The sequence below is a fragment of the Drosophila yakuba genome, chromosome X (assembly GCF_016746365.2).
Source record: "Drosophila yakuba strain Tai18E2 chromosome X, Prin_Dyak_Tai18E2_2.1, whole genome shotgun sequence".
Classification (NCBI taxonomy): Eukaryota; Metazoa; Arthropoda; class Insecta; order Diptera; family Drosophilidae; genus Drosophila; species Drosophila yakuba.
The window spans coordinates 22,643,351-22,659,939 of NC_052526.2; the positions used below are offsets into that span (position 1 = coordinate 22,643,351).

General features: G+C 44.9%; 2 protein-coding genes across 10 annotated transcripts; one reads left to right on the forward strand and one right to left on the reverse strand.

Annotated features, from left to right (window-relative positions):
- Positions 1-385: 385 nt before the first annotated feature.
- LOC6526211 (DDB1- and CUL4-associated factor 7) lies at positions 386-3,156 on the reverse strand. Of its 2 annotated transcripts, XM_002101984.3 has the most exons (6): positions 2,999-3,156; positions 2,360-2,930; positions 2,098-2,290; positions 1,363-1,822; positions 1,117-1,298; positions 386-1,060 (listed from the first exon to the last, which is right to left on the reverse strand). In XM_002101984.3, exons 3-6 carry the CDS (start codon positions 2,286-2,288, stop codon positions 862-864), a joined length of 1,032 nt encoding a protein of 343 aa, XP_002102020.1. In that variant the 5' UTR covers positions 2,289-2,290; positions 2,360-2,930; positions 2,999-3,156; the 3' UTR covers positions 386-861. The 2 variants fall into 2 exon arrangements, with proteins under 2 accessions (XP_002102020.1, XP_039227203.1); XM_039371269.2 differs by having other exon boundaries at positions 2,360-3,150.
- A 338-nt stretch (positions 3,157-3,494) lies between these two features.
- On the forward strand, positions 3,495-16,469 carry LOC6526212 (ubiquitin carboxyl-terminal hydrolase Usp2). Of its 8 annotated transcripts, none has more exons than XM_015191207.2 (11): positions 3,495-3,604; positions 5,120-5,244; positions 5,312-5,964; positions 8,697-9,578; positions 12,544-12,754; positions 13,232-13,378; positions 13,442-13,655; positions 13,719-14,041; positions 14,160-14,309; positions 14,366-14,444; positions 14,597-16,469. In XM_015191207.2, the coding sequence occupies exons 3-11, from the start codon at positions 5,458-5,460 to the stop codon at positions 14,667-14,669; spliced, it is 2,586 nt and encodes an 861-aa protein (XP_015046693.1). In that variant the 5' UTR covers positions 3,495-3,604; positions 5,120-5,244; positions 5,312-5,457; the 3' UTR covers positions 14,670-16,469. The 8 variants fall into 8 exon arrangements, with proteins under 8 accessions (XP_015046693.1, XP_015046692.2, XP_015046690.1 ...); XM_015191204.2 differs by having other exon boundaries at positions 3,578-3,702; XM_015191205.2 differs by lacking the exon at positions 3,495-3,604 and adding an exon at positions 4,266-4,284.
- Positions 16,470-16,589: the final 120 nt, after the last annotated feature.

A 16,589-nucleotide genomic window follows, 5' to 3' on the forward strand; every position in this document is an offset into this window, starting at 1 on the left:
TTTAATCTGTAATATGTGTAAGTATTTCGCTTATTTATTTATTCCATTTCGTATTATGTTTGTTTTGCATTTGCTTAAGTCCATGGTTTTGCGTTTGCTTTTGTTTTCTTTCTTTTATCTCTTGTTTTTGTTGTATTCCGTTTTTTGGTTCTCTTACAAAAATCGAACAAAGTAAAAATATTTCGAAAAAGCGTTGTTGCCGAATACTTTTTTCCCTCTCATTTTTTCTCTGTGTATTGCTGTGGTTGTTGCTGTTTTGGTCAGACTCAAAAACTTGGTTAACAACATTCATGTTTGGAAAAACGAGGTAGGACATTGTTTTTTAAATTGTTTTTCTTTCTTATTTTTCTGCATTTCACTTGGGTTTGTATAAAAAAGAACTAAATGAGATAAAGCGCCTCTAATTGATTGAAGTTTTCGGGGGTGTGGGGTGTCGGTTCTTGTCAAGTGTGAAATAAACTATAATTATAAATACATATTTTGGTTATACCTTATAGACTTGACTTACATACTTGATAAATCAACTAAGCTAAGAATTCTAAAATACGTGCTCTGTCCTCTTCTTTTTCCCTCAAACCCTCTTTTTCCTTTAAACCCTTTCTCTTTTTCTTTCTCCATCTCATTCACATTCACTTTTTTCTCTTCTCTCTACAGACAGCAAAATTAAACAAACTGCGGAAGCGGTTGACAGAACTGATCCAACTTAAGCTCACTGCTCTTCGCCTCCAAGTTACCAACAGCAAATGTGTGTTTCTTTGTGGGTGGTGTGTGTTTTTCTGACGTCTTTTTTTTTTTGACTGTGCGTTGTTCAGCAAGTGCAGCCACGTGCTTCAGCAAGGGACCAGAACAAAAAATTGACTCTTAGACCCGCAGGATCTCGCACGCTTTGTTATAGCAAATGGCTATCCAGTCGGGCTGTGTGGCGCCCCACTGGATCTGATTGACTTCGCCCTCGGCTGCTGTATAGGCTAAAATTGGATCCTCGATTGCACGTGGCATTTGTTGTATATCCCAGATCAGTGCTTGGTGATCATCACCGGCAGTGCAGATGTGACAGGAACTGCAGAATAAAATACCATTTGTGATGGAACATGTCAGGCTTAAGGAAAAACTTACCTATGCGGCGCCCACGCAATACCATTGACGCACGCTCTGTGATTGCTCAGTCTTGCAACGGGTGTACAAGGAACACGAACATCTAAAATTATTACTTCGCACGAGTCCATGGCAACGGTGGCTAAGTAGTTCGGGTCCTGTTTGTTCCAGGCCAAGCGCAGCAGCGCTGTGTGGGCAGGATCCTGGTGAATTGTGGTTATAAGTTATATGTGGTTATGTGCTCATATTTCCGTGCGCTCTACTCACCTCATATATAATGGTCGAGTGCTCCAAGTGCCGCAGATCAAACATGCGCACCGATCCGTCCGCTCCCACCGAGGCAAACATGTCCCGACCGCCGCCAGCCCGCGAGAAAGCAATGTCGTATACTTCCTTGTCGTGGGCAATCAGTTGCGTCTTCACGTGTCCTGCCACATAGACGCGAGCGTGCGGCTGTCCGGTCTCCAGTCCCCAGATGGTGCAGGTAGTGTCTATCGAGGAGGTGCCCACCAAATTGGGATCGACCTCGTTCCAATCAAACGAGGTGAGGGGGGCGCAAAAGTCGCTGTTCTTGTTGTTATTCAGTACGCACTCGAGCCGCGTGTCCGGTTCGCCGGCACGCCACACCCGCAAGTAGTCGCCGCTGGTGGCCAATAGATCCGGATAGACACCCTTGGAGTCAGGAATCCACATGATCTTGGTTGTTGGATATGGATGGTCAAAGGTGCTATTTGGAGGAATAAATAATTATACATTGAGCAAGGGGAATTGAGGAAAATAGTTCGTATAACCGAATATAGATATTATTAAAATGATACTTATATTATGTGGAACGAACTACTTATCATTTTATAACATTATTTATAAAGATACGATATAAATAAATTAAGATTTCCTTTATAATTTTACAAAATGTAAAACGTGATAAAGGCAAAGCCGACCATTGTGACGCGATTCAAACAGTAAGTAGACGGGATTCCCCTAAACAAATATTCGCTATACCTCTTGGCACTAAATTCGCTAGTGTCCTCGTCCAGGCTGATGATCTGCACCTTGTTGTTGTACTCCTCGATAAAGCTGCCCAGTGCGAGCCGGAATCGCTTGTCCGGCCTTACACTCCAGTTCATGGAGTACAGTGGCCATGGCGCGAGATATTTGTAGATCTCCTTGCGCTTTCCGGCGGTCGATGACATAACTGTAGATTGGGAAAAGGATCTGCATGAGGATCAGGGGCTCGGATTCGTTATAGGGATCAAGAACCCACCTGAACTGGATGATTGGATACGGATATCCAGACCAAGACGAAGATCAAGACGTGAATGACAAGGTGCTGCTGACTTCCCTCAAGGCCGTTTAGCTGGTGGGTGGTTGTGGGTGGTATTGGGTAGCTGGCTAAATGACGACGACCTCCGTTGGCGATGATAATGACAATGATGATGATGGCTGATAATGACCACTCAGAGCAGCGGACAACTCAACAAAACGTCATGAAATGGGAAACAAAGGTCTTTGCTTGCCACTCGCATTTGCACACTTCACCGGCTTGCTTTTCCTTGGCTCTTTCTGTGGCTTTTCCACTTTTTCCGAGATTCACTTCATTTTGTGCCCTGGCAGTGGCAGTGTTGCCAGCTCGCCCGTTTTACGACTAGAGTCCGTCCGTTCGCCGGCGCTTTTCCAGCCAAACTGAGGTCTGGCGTACACCGATCGGAGTATTCGAAGTGTACCCAATCAACAGGGCGAGCGAATCAATCCAACGGCTTGCACATCGCGGCCGCAATGCTACCGTTTGGCCTGCAAGTGGAATTATGCCCGGCACTCCGTATAAGGTGGCAACACTGAAACGTAATGCGACGCGACAATTCGTTTGTGTGGTCGTTTGATTCGCAATATGCTCCGGCTTTACCTAATGTGTCGGCTAAAGTTTCCAATCCAATCGCAGTTTAGTGAATTAGCACGAAATCGGTCTTAGGCGATGCGCGAAATTCGTCTTCGGAGAACTTTTAAGAGAATCTTTTCGCCAGAATTTTCACACACAAAAATAGTGTGACCGCGCAGATAGCTATAAGAAATACCTCGTGGAAAATCATTATTATATACCAGATTGTGAAAATACCATTTATTCAAATTAAGTGATCTTTTTCTATATTTAATGTTATTAAACTTATCATTAACAACAAAAACTATTATGAACTTTAAGATATAATTTCGTGGGCTTGGCTTTACCCTACTTAAGAATTGTGAGACGTGAGTTTATTTCCACACATTGACCCTGGAGAGGGGAATCCAGCTGTTTATATATGACCTCTTTTTGCACTCTCAAATGAATTACTGTTGACGTTTGGTGCAAAACCTTTTATGCCCCTCGGTTAGTAAGTACACGCACCATACGTGTATCGGGCATATCGATAGTTATCGAACAACCGGGAACTTTCCTTCGAGATCTAGTGTCGGTGCTTTCGTTTTGGCATGCGGTCACACTGGCCAAAATAAAAAAAAATACTATTAAAAAGTGAGTTCTGTGCTGTGCTGAAAACTGCTTAAATTCGACCGAAAATAAGCGCTTTTGCGGCGCGAAACGAGGCTAACGCATGACTGGCATCAAAATTTGTGAGCAAGCAATAAGACACGGAGATTTGGGCAGCGCGACCTCGTTTGCCTCGTGATGTTCGTTTTGCGGTCAAATTTTCTCCTTACCCACCCCTCCCCTCGCCATTTAGTCTCATTTTTTAGTATGAATTTATATACTTTATATACACATTTGCTTCTATAAATTTTTTGATCTCGGTGGACGTATGAAAAATTCACAATAGCCGTCGTCACTTTTCCACTTTCCATTTTGAGAAAGATATTTCACTTTGCGTAATTCGTACGCTGCCAGGCACCTGTGTGTGTGTGTGTGTGTGTACTGTGTCGCCAAAAGTGCTATCTCGCTTGCTCGCACAATCTCAGCGCTGTTTTACTACTACTCCTGGCTCGCCCCCTCTCTCTCTCACATTTCACTGCCAAGCGTGCGCGCGTGTGTGTGTGAGTGCGCCTTTTAAAAATAGAATCTCATTTCGTTTCGTTTTTATATTTTGTTTTTGCCTTTATCATAATTATTTCGATTTTGACGTGCAAAGGATGTATGAATTTTGTATCCAAAGAAAGTGCCTAAAACGTGGTAACCGTGAAATAAGTTCAGCTACACCTGTGAGTAACTGCGCGTGTGGTTGTGTGAACTTGGATAATTCAATTTTTTTTTCAAGTGCGTGTGTGTGAATGGACTGTAGTGTAGTTGTAGCATTTTATGAACGAAAGATCGATTCGTGAAAGTGTGGCCATTTTATGTTAGTTAAGGCCCACCACCCCCTTTCCCACTAACATTATGCCGCCCGCAGAGCCACGCTCTCGTGCATGTATGTGAAAAGCAACGGTTTTCTCGAATGGGAGCGTAGACAGCCTGGCGGCACACACATGAACGTAACTTCGTTTTAAGTGTTACCGCATAAGGCCAACCGCCCGCGCCCCGCCCTTGCCACCGACACACTACTATTGTTGTTATGGCAAACTTGTAAACGGTTTTTCTCTATTTACTGATATTTTGCAATTGTAAACAAGTGACGCAGCAGCTGAACGGTTTTCCACTTTCCGCCTAACTGTTCATCAGGGGCAAATCGAAGGCCACAAATGGCCGAGATGTGCAAAATCGAGCTTAATTAATTGATTATTGTGTGCGTCTGTGTTTGTTTGTTGCGCTTGCGAAAAATCAATCGTGGGAAGGGGGAGGAGGGGCGAGTTTCCCTTGAAAAGATTCGCGAAGGATAATTTTGCATCCCCCAGAATTGAAGATAACCTTGCGCCTAACAACCTTAACTTTGCCAAAAAGTAAAAAAATGGCAAACGAATATTTAAGACAACACTACCAAGAGTGTTGTCCTCAAAATGATTGTTTTGGCTAAAAAGTTGTTCAACGCAACCCTTCTGCGATTATCTATTCCATCTTTTCAGTTTGAGTTAAATGATAACTAAAATTCGTTCCTTTCAGTTTTGCCTACAACTTTAGCAGCAACAAGAACGGGTCTTAGATGTAGCACATAAGCAGCCATTAAGTTTAAAACTAAGCTAAACCTAGGGATATGATGCAAGGATAATGTAAATACCGTGACGCAGGTGGGTACATGTGCATGTCGCAGCTGAACTTTTCCATTAATGAAACTCAATCCCGCTGTCCCACTAGCCCACAAAAAACAGAGAAACGGAAGCAAGGCCGGAAGCAAAACAGGAATCAGCCGCTCAGCAATACCACGTGCTGCAACCAGACCAAAGACACACTCGACTTCATCCTGAACACGGGGTTAGATCACTGCCGCTGCTGCCATTAATATGCGTGTAATTGCGCCGCGTAGATCGTCAACGTCAGCGGCGGGCAGCGGCAGTCTCTACGGTACATCGGCGGCAGGCACCTCCAGCGGTAGCACCACCAGCAGCAGTTCCACCAGCGGCAGTCACCACATCAGCAGCACCAGCACCGGCAGCGGTGCGGTGGATCGTACCAGCGGAGGCGTCACCACGAACGGTTACTCCCGCATATCGAGCAGCTACGACCGCGGCAGCAGCCTGTCCAAGTGGCTGCCCACCTCGTCCGGCGGCTCCAACTCGTCGGGCTACGGCAGCAGCTACTATCCCAGCTCGTACTCGACATACTCAGCCAACAGCGGCTCCTCCAGCTCCTCGTATGCGCCGCGCTCCAGCGTGCAGAGGAGCAGCGTTGGTTCCACGGCGTCATCGTCGTATCTGAGCGGCGGATCTGGTAGTAGCTCGTCCGCCTACCGCGCCTCCTCGTATCTTAGCGGGTCCAGCTATGATTCACCTACGTACAGCCGATACGGAGTGAGTAACACTTTACTTCATAAGATATACCTCGATTTACACCCACTCCTGATCGATTACTCTTAAGTTTGGTGGCTGATCTCTCGGTTTTCAGTAATATCTCTATGCGAATAAGTATCCTGTATGCTGGGCCCCTGGTATAACTCTACTCACTGTCCTATTCCCGAAATCATCATACGTTTTGAATCTGCATATTTGGTGAAGACTCATTCTATTTTCAATATGAAAGCTCGATAAATTGGTGTGAAGGCATTTAATCAGTAGCATGAGGTGTACTATTTTAATGTTATCTTGTTCATTTTCGGTCAAGAGAACTTTTGCAATGCCATTTAGAAATGTTGCACTAAAGGTCATGCAAAAATATTGCATATAGATTGCAATTGCTTAATATGATTCGATTTGATGGTTGCTTCAAGTACTTTTATATACACACATTCAATAAAGTCGAGTTTGAGAACTTTAGTGCTTTATATGGTATGGCAACTGGTTCCAATGAACTAGATTTATAGCTTCAAGTAATGATTTAAAAATTTCAGTATTAATAAAAGCTATAACATATAGCTCAGGATGTACAGACTAACAACTCGATTTGCAAATCCTTGCGATCTTCACCCATTTTAAGAACTTACATTGGCATTTGCATCGTGTATTATGCCTGCATCTGTTCTATCAGTTTTATCCGCGCAAATATATTATATTAGTTGGTAATCCGCTTTCGGTTATATGCATTCGATCCCGAGAATAAACCTCCACAACAGACTACACTCACTCATAGCTCATGGTTCATGCGACCACGCCCCTATTTGTGGTGATCCTGTTCCCGCCACCGCCCCCGCCCCCGAACCCCACGGGCTCATTCCGAAACCCGTCGAAATCCCGCCAGTTTACCCGCCGTCTCCTTTAGTGTTACTTTGTCCCTTAGCCCTGATAGTTTCTTTTTTGGTGGCATTTAGAATATTTCATTTTGGCATTTTCGTTTTGCTGATTATTTTGTTTTGTTTGTGTTGTACTTTGTCATTGCAACAACGAAACACCGAACACCCATTCAAAATCACCCATGCACGCCCACATAATCGTCGACAAACACTCACGCACTGGGAAATAGTGTGTGTATTTTGTCTGCCAGGTTCTGTACCTGCTACGACGGACACCGGTACAGTAGTCGCTCCTTGGCGATGACAATTGGTCGGCTGTTTGCAAAAGAAACGCCTCATACCTGGATTTCCATTCGAGCTTTAAGATGGTGAATATGTAAAGACTTTCGGTACTTATTTCCCCTTTTGGGAACAATTTATGTTCAAGTCGATGGACTAAACCAAGATTAGTAATATAGTGACTAATGGTGCTCAATTTCGAACTTCTAAAAACACTTCCTGTTTATATATATAATTTATATTTTCTGCTTAATACACGCAGATAAGATCGCGTAAATAAATATTTGACAATTGTGCATTTCTATCCGATTAAAATAGAACAGAAGTTGGGAATCTTCATCTCCCTCCACACATGTTCCCTACAATAAAGCGACCACTGTCGACTTGCTATGAAACCAACCCATTCAGCTCCAGGGCCGGGGCTCCACATGTCCAGCTAGTTCTCTGCAAACATGCCCAAGTGCGTCATTGCTCGTGCACTGTGCACAGTCACAGTCACAGTCTCACTCGTAGTCGCAGTCACAGTTCAGGTCACGTTCACAGTCGCAGTCACAGCCACATTCCAATGGTCTCAGGCACAGAGTGCGTGTGTGTGCGAACTGAGCTGAACTGAACTGAACTAAACTGAAGAGAGCTGAACAGAGCTGCGAACCACTTGTTGGCACAGATCCAATGGCAAATAAAGCAAGCAACAGTCGAATGACAACACCGAAATAACGGGAATATAACGGCGAAAGGCCGCAGCACCAGCAATTGTGTCACCCCCCATCCCCCATCCCCCGTCCGCCTCCAACCGCCTTGCGAATTCGCAGCAAGGTTAATGCAATGGGGCTAGCGCTGTCTCTGTCTCCGTCTCCGTCTGTCTCTGCCTGCCCGTGCGTGTGTGGGTGGATGGGTGGGCGCATGGGTGTGTGAGTGTGAGTTGTGTGTGCCGCAGAGTACACCACATGTGAAGCTTTCTATGTCTCCCGTTTTTTGGGGTGTAGGGAAAACAAAATCAGTCGCAAGGTGCGCCCCTTGGCATTCCACATTTCACATTCCACACTTAGTCATATGTAACTTTTGGCCAAAACCTGGCACCTGAAATATGAAGTTGTGCCGAAGTTGATGAGCTTGCTCTGTTGACAAGAACCAGCACGCGCGACAAGTTCTGTTAGTGAGCTTGCTATTACAACTTTCAAAACTAAAGGGTTTTCCCCGATCATAATCATCAGAGAAAAGAGCCTTTGGAGTCGCAATATCAGGACCTGATTCCTCATATGTATGTGAGATTACTGTTTCGATTGTATCATTTGCGTTTCATTTGTGTATAATCCAGCCATTGACCATATCATTGATGTTTCTTTTCTTTACATTTTGTTTTTGTCGTATTCTTTTTGCCATTGAAAACACAAACATGGAACCTTTATTTTATCGTTGCCGTTTACCGTTAAACGTTACCGCCTACCGTTACTCCAATTCGAAAAACAAAAACCACCACCACCACAAATTCATTGACACCTGTAAATGTTTCGCAAAAAACAAACTTTCCAATCAAAAATCGAAAATCCAACAAAAAACCAAAACCGAAAACCAAAGCTGTCGCGCAAATCGGCGTCCAAGATTACCACCAACGGCGACAGCTTGACCGGATCGGCCAAAAGGGAGGAATACGGTCTGCGGCGTGGCCACGATACCGCCAAGAAGCCACCGATCAGCGGAGGAAGTGGTGGCCACAACAGCAGCAGCAGCAGTGCGGGTAGAGACACCAAAGCCGTCGATGGCAACAAGCGGCTGTCCAGTTCATCCTCATCCCCATCGCTGGCCCGTTTGGTGGCCACCTCCGGATTGGACATTTACGAAAAGTACAGTCCGGCCAACTATAAACCCAACTGTGAACTGTCACGTTCCAGGTCGGGGCATTCTGAGGCGGATCTAGAAAACGGAAGCATTAAGGAGACGACGCCCACCTGTACGGTGACCTTGGAGAGGCCACGGAGCAGCACCAGTCGATACAGCCGCCTATACAGCAACAGCAGCGATGTAGGAGGGGACTCCTTGGCTTCCACAGCTTCCACGGGAAAACTGGGCTCCGGCAAGTACTCGATTAGCAGCAGCAGCAGCAGTGGCGATGTGCCCACGGCCACCTTTACACTCCGAAGTAGCCGCACGCGTCGCAGCCAGGTGGAGGAGGCCCCCCCGAGCACGGGAGTGGAGCAGGCAGGCGCTGCAGCTCCACCACCGACGCCACCACCACCACCGCCACCACCTCCACCAACAAATGGGCACAGGCCGGCTGAATCAAATGGCGGACTGGAAGCCAAACTTAACGGTCTATCGCTGCTCTCCACTTCGCCCAAGAGAAATGCCATTTACGAACGAAATCAAGACACCACCGATGATGCAGGTGTTGGGCAGGATAGTGCGGACAATGCCGATGTGAGCACCTCGGCCACATTTAAGCTAAACGACAGCAGCAAGGTAAAAACTTTGTCCACAACTTAAACGGAGACTAGAAGAGCTGCCCCCGAAAACGAAAACCAAACTAATTGCATGTGCCACCACAACCTGAACAATTATATGGCGTTTGCGATCGAATAAGAAACCATTTACCCCCTAACCCAGCCCCAGCATTAACTATTGACCATCCACCACCATACCTCATTTTATTCCAATTCCACCTTTTGTGTGTTCGTCAGTCAGCCCACAAAAGCCGCCATTTAATCAAGTCTACATTTTTATGTATTTTTAGCTTAACTCTTGCAGATTGCGACCCTTCTAACTTAAACTAGACTCAAAATCAAGTCCAACTAAACGCCAGGCTAACTAATAATACTCCCAACTAAAATCAAGCCCCCTATAAAACCATCATAAGATCATCCAAATACCATTTGATTAGGATAGAGTGCCGAGCAGGACAGGATTATCCTGTTAGTCGAGAGTAGTTTATACCTGGCAGGCGGCGAGGAAACAAACAAACACTACACAAAATCTCGTATCCGGTCAACCGTAGGCAGGCAATATAATTTAACGCCACAACACTATTACCAGAAGAGGAGCATCTGCAGCAGAGAGAGAGAGAGGGAGAAAGAAAGAGAGTGCGGTGACCATCCCGTCGAATGATGTTAGACATTAAGAAGACCAGAGGATTCCACAAGATTCCACAGGCATCCAAATTACAGTCAACAACGAAAGCAGCATCATCGCTAGTAGCCACATCAGGAAAAAGTCCAAACGAAGTGCCATCACCAGGAGGATCGGCAGGATCAAGAGTAGGAGCTACTAATCCGGTGCGAGCGGCCAATCAGCGCTTCTTCCTAGTGTCCAGCTACAAGGACCCCACATTTCTGAAGGCCGAATGCGAGTTGGCCCATGCGCATGTGACAACGAGCAAGGTGAAAACCACGTCCCAGCTGCACAGGCGGAGTCGAGCGGGTGAGGATTCCAGGAACAACAACTACAACGCTAGCCGGGCACCAACGCTGGTTAATATGCGACGCACGTCCATGTTCAATGGCAATCAGCAACAAACCACCACCAGTAGCACCACCATCACCAACACCACCAGCAGGAACAGCACCAGTAACACCAGCAACGGAGTGCTCAAGTACAGCGTCCGCTCCACGACGGCAACTGCAACTGCAACTTCCACGTCTACCAGGAGCTACGGCAAGCTGAAACCGCTCAATAATAACCAAACGACCGCTGAAGCAGCTATGATGAATGGACACACCACTAATAATAATAACAACACCAGCACCAGCAGCAACATCAACAACGGCGGCAACAACAACATGCTACGCCAAGAGCAGCAACACGATGACATTAGCTACATAGACAGCGATGATCCGCCGGCAACTGGTGGCCCTGGAGGCGGAGTATCGACAGCCAAGAAGAGCATTTGCTACTTCAAACCCATCACCCCGCCGCTGCAGCTGCGGCATCAGCAAAATCAAGCTCAGCAGCAGGAACAACAGCCGCAACCCAGCAGCTCCAAGTCAGCCAGCCATCGCTATCAACGACCCAAGTCCACCATTATAGCATCGGCCCACTCGAACTTCGCGGTCAGCTATGAGAAGTTCGGTGGTGGTCTCTATAGGCAGGCCAATGGCGAGACGAACGCGGAGAGCAGGACCAGCAGCAATGCCAGAAAATACGGCATTGATTCGTTGAGTATCAAGGCCTCCATAGAGAAGTTCAACAACCTCAGTGGTCAGAAGAGGCAAACTCCGGGCTCTGGCTCGGGAGTAGGATCTACCAGTGCTACAGGGTCCAGTTCAGGAGGCGGACCGTTGTCCGGAGCTATCCGTAGCAATCACGGATCCCAGGCAGGTGGTAGCAGCAGTAACCTGCAGCAGCGCTACAGCAGCGACCTGGACAACATCCGCGTGGCGGCCGGATATAGTAGTTCTCTGACCAGAGCAGCCTATCGGACTACAGCCACAATGAATAGTGTTAGCGCGCCGGTAGCGGGAACCTCTGGATTAGGCGGCCCTATTGGCGGCAGCGGAGGAGGAGGAGCCGCCACGGCGATGGTTCAGCCCACGAGCAAGGTAACGGTGCGGGGTACTCACGGCAACCGGCAGCCAATCGCGTGCGATAGCCTGGCCATAACCGGCAAGGCAAACAAGGATGCAACGGCAGCAGAAACACCTACTGTTGCCACCGCCACTGCCACTGCCACAGCCACAGCAACACCCACACCAGCCACGTCTTCCGTCTCCACAGCCACAGCCACAGCTTCAAACTCCGCCAGCGATAGTGTAAGTCGGTCCTTGGCCAGGTCACCGATCAATTCAGTTTAGTTTTATTTACTGTCTCCATTCCGTTTTCTTCTTATAAATATTAAGATATTTGAAATTCTTGCACTCGGCAAGAGCAAGCAACTGAAATTACGAAAACAATTTGTAGCTAGAACATGTATTTACTCCATTCATCTTTTGGATTCATCACACACTATTTCCTTTGTTATCGTCTCTCGTTTTCTCGCTTTCAATTCGCGCCAGGCACTATTTCGTTTGTGTTATCCTTTGCATGCTGGTCTATTATCGCTGTCGCTGTCTCTTCTCACTCTTCATCCGCATTATGAAACACAGAAAACACCTGTACTAACTTCGACTTATTATTGTTTTTCTTTAATCTCTTACCGTTTACCTGCTAGTTGCTTTAATTAACTAACTTAACCTTACCCTTAATACTAACGATCAATCTATCGCCCAAGCCAATAGGCAGCGATAGATAATCAGTGATGGGAATGTGATTAGCAAGTCGGAAATTGTGCTTTGTTGGATCGAATATGAATATATGAATGTAATTCAATTTCAAAAACTAATGGAAGAATCGAATGTCCCCATCGCTGAAAATCATTCACTAGGTTGCTATTGCGTTTGGGCACTTGAATAAAACTCAATTGATACTCACGTGCGATATTTTCTCTGTTGCGCAGACGTTGGCGAGAAGCGGCACTGGGAGTAGCAGCAGTGCCCGGAGCGTCCTGCCGCCCATGACTCCCACGTCAAGTCGGTACTGGGATCGGGACAGCGGCACCAGCCGCAGCAGCATCAGCACCTCCTCCGCGCTCAACTCGTCATCCCTGAAACACAATTCGGATGATGGCTACAAGAGCGCCTCCGCATCGCGGGATGAGAAGTCCGAAGGTGGGTAATACTCTATAGGGGAAGCGTTGAGGATATGTTTTAGATTCATTTGGCAAATTTGTTGTTAGCCGTAGCAAATTGGCATAGAAAAATGGAAAATAGTTTTGTTCCGTTTTGAAACTGCCAATCAAAGTAAGTAATGAAAACATAAGGTCGTTTTTATTTGCCTTACTTGATCACTGTGAAAAACACTAAAATTAAGTAGCTGTAAACCCCCTTTTCTTAAAACGTCTGTTGAAATTCGAAGTAAAATCTTATATTAACTCGTATCAACTTGAAAAGAAATATTATCTCAGGGAATAGCACATTGCAGAGGTGTCAACAGAAGGCTGAGCGTCGGGCGAGGATAATATTTTCTACCATTAGCGAATGCAATCCAACGCATCCCGATTGGGGAGTAGAAACCTCGGCTTAGCCGGCTAGCCCTCTGACCATTGAAATTAATCTAAATCCCTTTTCTGAAATGCGTATCCACAGGTCTGTGCGGTCTGCGAAACATCGGGAACACTTGCTTTATGAACTCGGTCATCCAGTGCCTGAGTCACACGCAAGAGCTGACCCGCTTCTTGCGGTCGCACCACGGCTCTCGTTCGTCATCCACCAAGGATCAGCAGATACTCCACGGTTAGTCTGTTGTTCGACTGGCACATTAGTCTTCTTATTCTTTTACCCCCTTTGCGTTTGCAGAATTTGCCAAACTCATTCAGGAGATGTGGACCTCTAACGTGCACACGGTAACGCCCATGGAGTTAAAGAGGGCGTTCTCCACCAAACACCGCATGTACAGCGACTACAACCAACAGGATGCGCAGGAGTTTCTTCGTTTTTTTCTTGACTCGCTGCATTCGGCCCTCAACTCGGGCGTCAAGGGTGAGACGCTCAACATTGACGATAATCTCAGGTGGGTCTTGATTAATTGGTACCTATAACCTGTCCCCTAACGCAATTAATGATTAACCTGTAGTGACAATAAGAAGGCGGACCTGACCTGGGAGTGGTATACGCGGCACGAGAACTCTCTGGTGCGCGACCTTTTCGTGGGTCAGCTCAAGAGCACACTGAAGTGCACCACCTGCGGCAACACCAGCGTCACCTTTGATCCGTTCTGGGATCTGAGCGTACCGTTGCCGTCTTCTTCTCGCTGCAAGCTAGAGGCTTGCCTCGACCTCTTTATTCGCGAAGAGGTCCTTGACGGCGACGAAATGCCCACGTGCGCCAAATGCAAGACGCGGCGAAAATGCACCAAAAGCTTCACCATCCAGCGTTTCCCGAAATATCTGGTTATACGTAAGTTTTCACGTCCTTAAACGTAGCTTTTAGTATTCGTTTGCCTTAATGGCAAAGATAAATTATGACTTTCTAGTAAGGTTAAAAGACGAAATTCTAAATACTCGCTTACTTACAGACTTAAAACGCTTTTCGGAGACGCGCTGGAGCAAGCTGTCCAACATCGTTGAATTTCCTACATCAGACAGCGAGCTAAACATGGGGTCTTATGGCGCCAACTCCAACTCAAATGTGCATTACTCGCTCTATGCGATATCGAATCATATGGGTGAGTGCCACATACATGCGGTGATTTCGGTTCACTTATCAATATTTATCCAACAGGCTCAACGGCTGGTGGTCATTATGTTGCCCTCTGCAAGCATCCAGTCTCCCGCAAGTGGCACGAATTTAATGATAATATGTAAGTCTAATGTCCCTCGTATTTATACCCACTAATTTGGAAAATGTACTATACTTTCTTTGTACTTCACTTTGCCCGCCAGCTAAACCAATTGCCTTTGCGACAATGATTTCTTTTAAAGTTGTTAATTGAGTTTTCCCTCACTTTTGCAGAGTCAGCGAGGCCTTGTCCGAAAACCATCTCGTTTCATCCAGTGCCTATATTCTTTTCTACGAGCGTACGTAAAGCCCAATCCGTGCTCTACGGCAACCGGAAGGTGCAGTGTCGAGAACAATGGGGTTCCAGATGTCCCGGCGGACTCTTCAGATAGGATGGAAATCAAGTTGACCATGAGGCGGGATGAGAGCAGGAGGAAACAGGAGGAGCAAACGAACTCTTAGAAACGCTTCGTAGAATTGCATACAAACAATTTACTTAATTTAACTCAACTTAAAAGCAAAACAAAACTAACTCCTAACTTAAAGCAGAAACCAAAACAAAAACGGAAGAAACTGAAGAAAATTGCATACAAAACGAGAGTAAATGTACATATAAAAACAAACTTCGATGGCTAAACTATACAACTAAAGGAACAAGAATATAACTCCGACGAAAAACAATGAATCTGTGCAATAACAACTTTCGGCAAACCAAGCAACCTCAAGCCGCAGGATAAACGCAAGAGAAGCAAATACTAACTAGTGACAGGATATTCTTTTATAAGGATACTGAAAGCAATCAGCGGCAGCAACGATACAATGTTTCAATATTTCTCTCTTTCTAAGTGTTATTTATTAAAACTAAATTTTCAATTTGCATCGACGTACTCTCCCTGTCTCTTTTTCGCGTGTCAGTCTATCTCTTTCTTATTGATTGACTCCATTGGTTTTGGTTTGCCGAAGGAAAGTGTCCTGTGGTTGTGTGTAAAAATAAACAAATAAAATAGAGCGTGGGAAAGGAAGCTAAATATATATTTTCAATTCGTCTTGTGCAATATATTTCATAAAGATACAAAACAAAATTAACTGCAATAAGCACTGCAAACTAAAAACGGTTCAAACCCAAAACGCAATCGCACCACAAAAATCACCGTAGATAAGAGAAATGGCTTTTTAGCTACTAAAGAGGATTGTAATATTAATTAATTGATAAACGAGCAACCAATTGAATGAAAGGGGACGCGAAGTAAAGCTGAAATCTAAATTGTGAAAACGTACTTATGATAATTGCTAGTAGTAAAATTTAAAAAGAAACGATCACCAGCAACAACACCAAAAACCCATTGTTATCCTTTGGCCAAGACACCTACCAACCAAACAACCAACAAACCAAGAAAACCATTAAGCCCATGTAGTAAAGGGTGATTTCCAAAATAAGACACCAACCAGTAACAGGGAATTTTCCCAGGGTACAAAAGACCGTTACGAAGTTCGTTTTAATGTTATACCATATTTTGTGTTTTTATTTTGTTTGGCTTGCGAGAAGATACCAAAACTAGTCTCAAAGAAGAAAAGTTATGTATGGAGCCACCACTTTACGAAATACACTTTTTATTTGTTTGATTTTGTGCGTATTTTGTAGTTTAAGTCGAGCGTTTTTCCACAACCCAGCAATCCTACTTATACTGGCTATATATATTTTTGTTGCTTGTTTTGTTTTTATATACCTACATATATAATATATCTTATGTAATTTATTTATTTATTGTATTTATGTAAATGATATGGAGAAATACACCCAAACACCTACACTCACACTCAGCGAAACAGGATGTGTACATAATGTAACTTGTTTCCTACTGATCCATGAAGAACTACACAAACTACAAACTACAGCTAAACCACTCTGAAATTTGGACGAAAGATAATAAAAGTAACCAAGACAGATTATTTATTTCTTTGTAAAAAAGTGCAACTCCTTTTTCTGGCTTAAATATTAGTTACGATTATAATTGTTGGATATTTTACTAACGTTAATGAAAAACTAAAAAGGAAAGCAAAAAAATTATTGAAAACACCAAGAGAAACGGAAAAATAAACGCAAAAATTTAATTTGAAATCTGTTTTATTCATCTCATCGGGCACGAGTGCAATAAATATATATATATAGTTTGAATAGTGTTTATACTATTATTTGGGCAAACACATAGCCAAACCGAAAATAGAT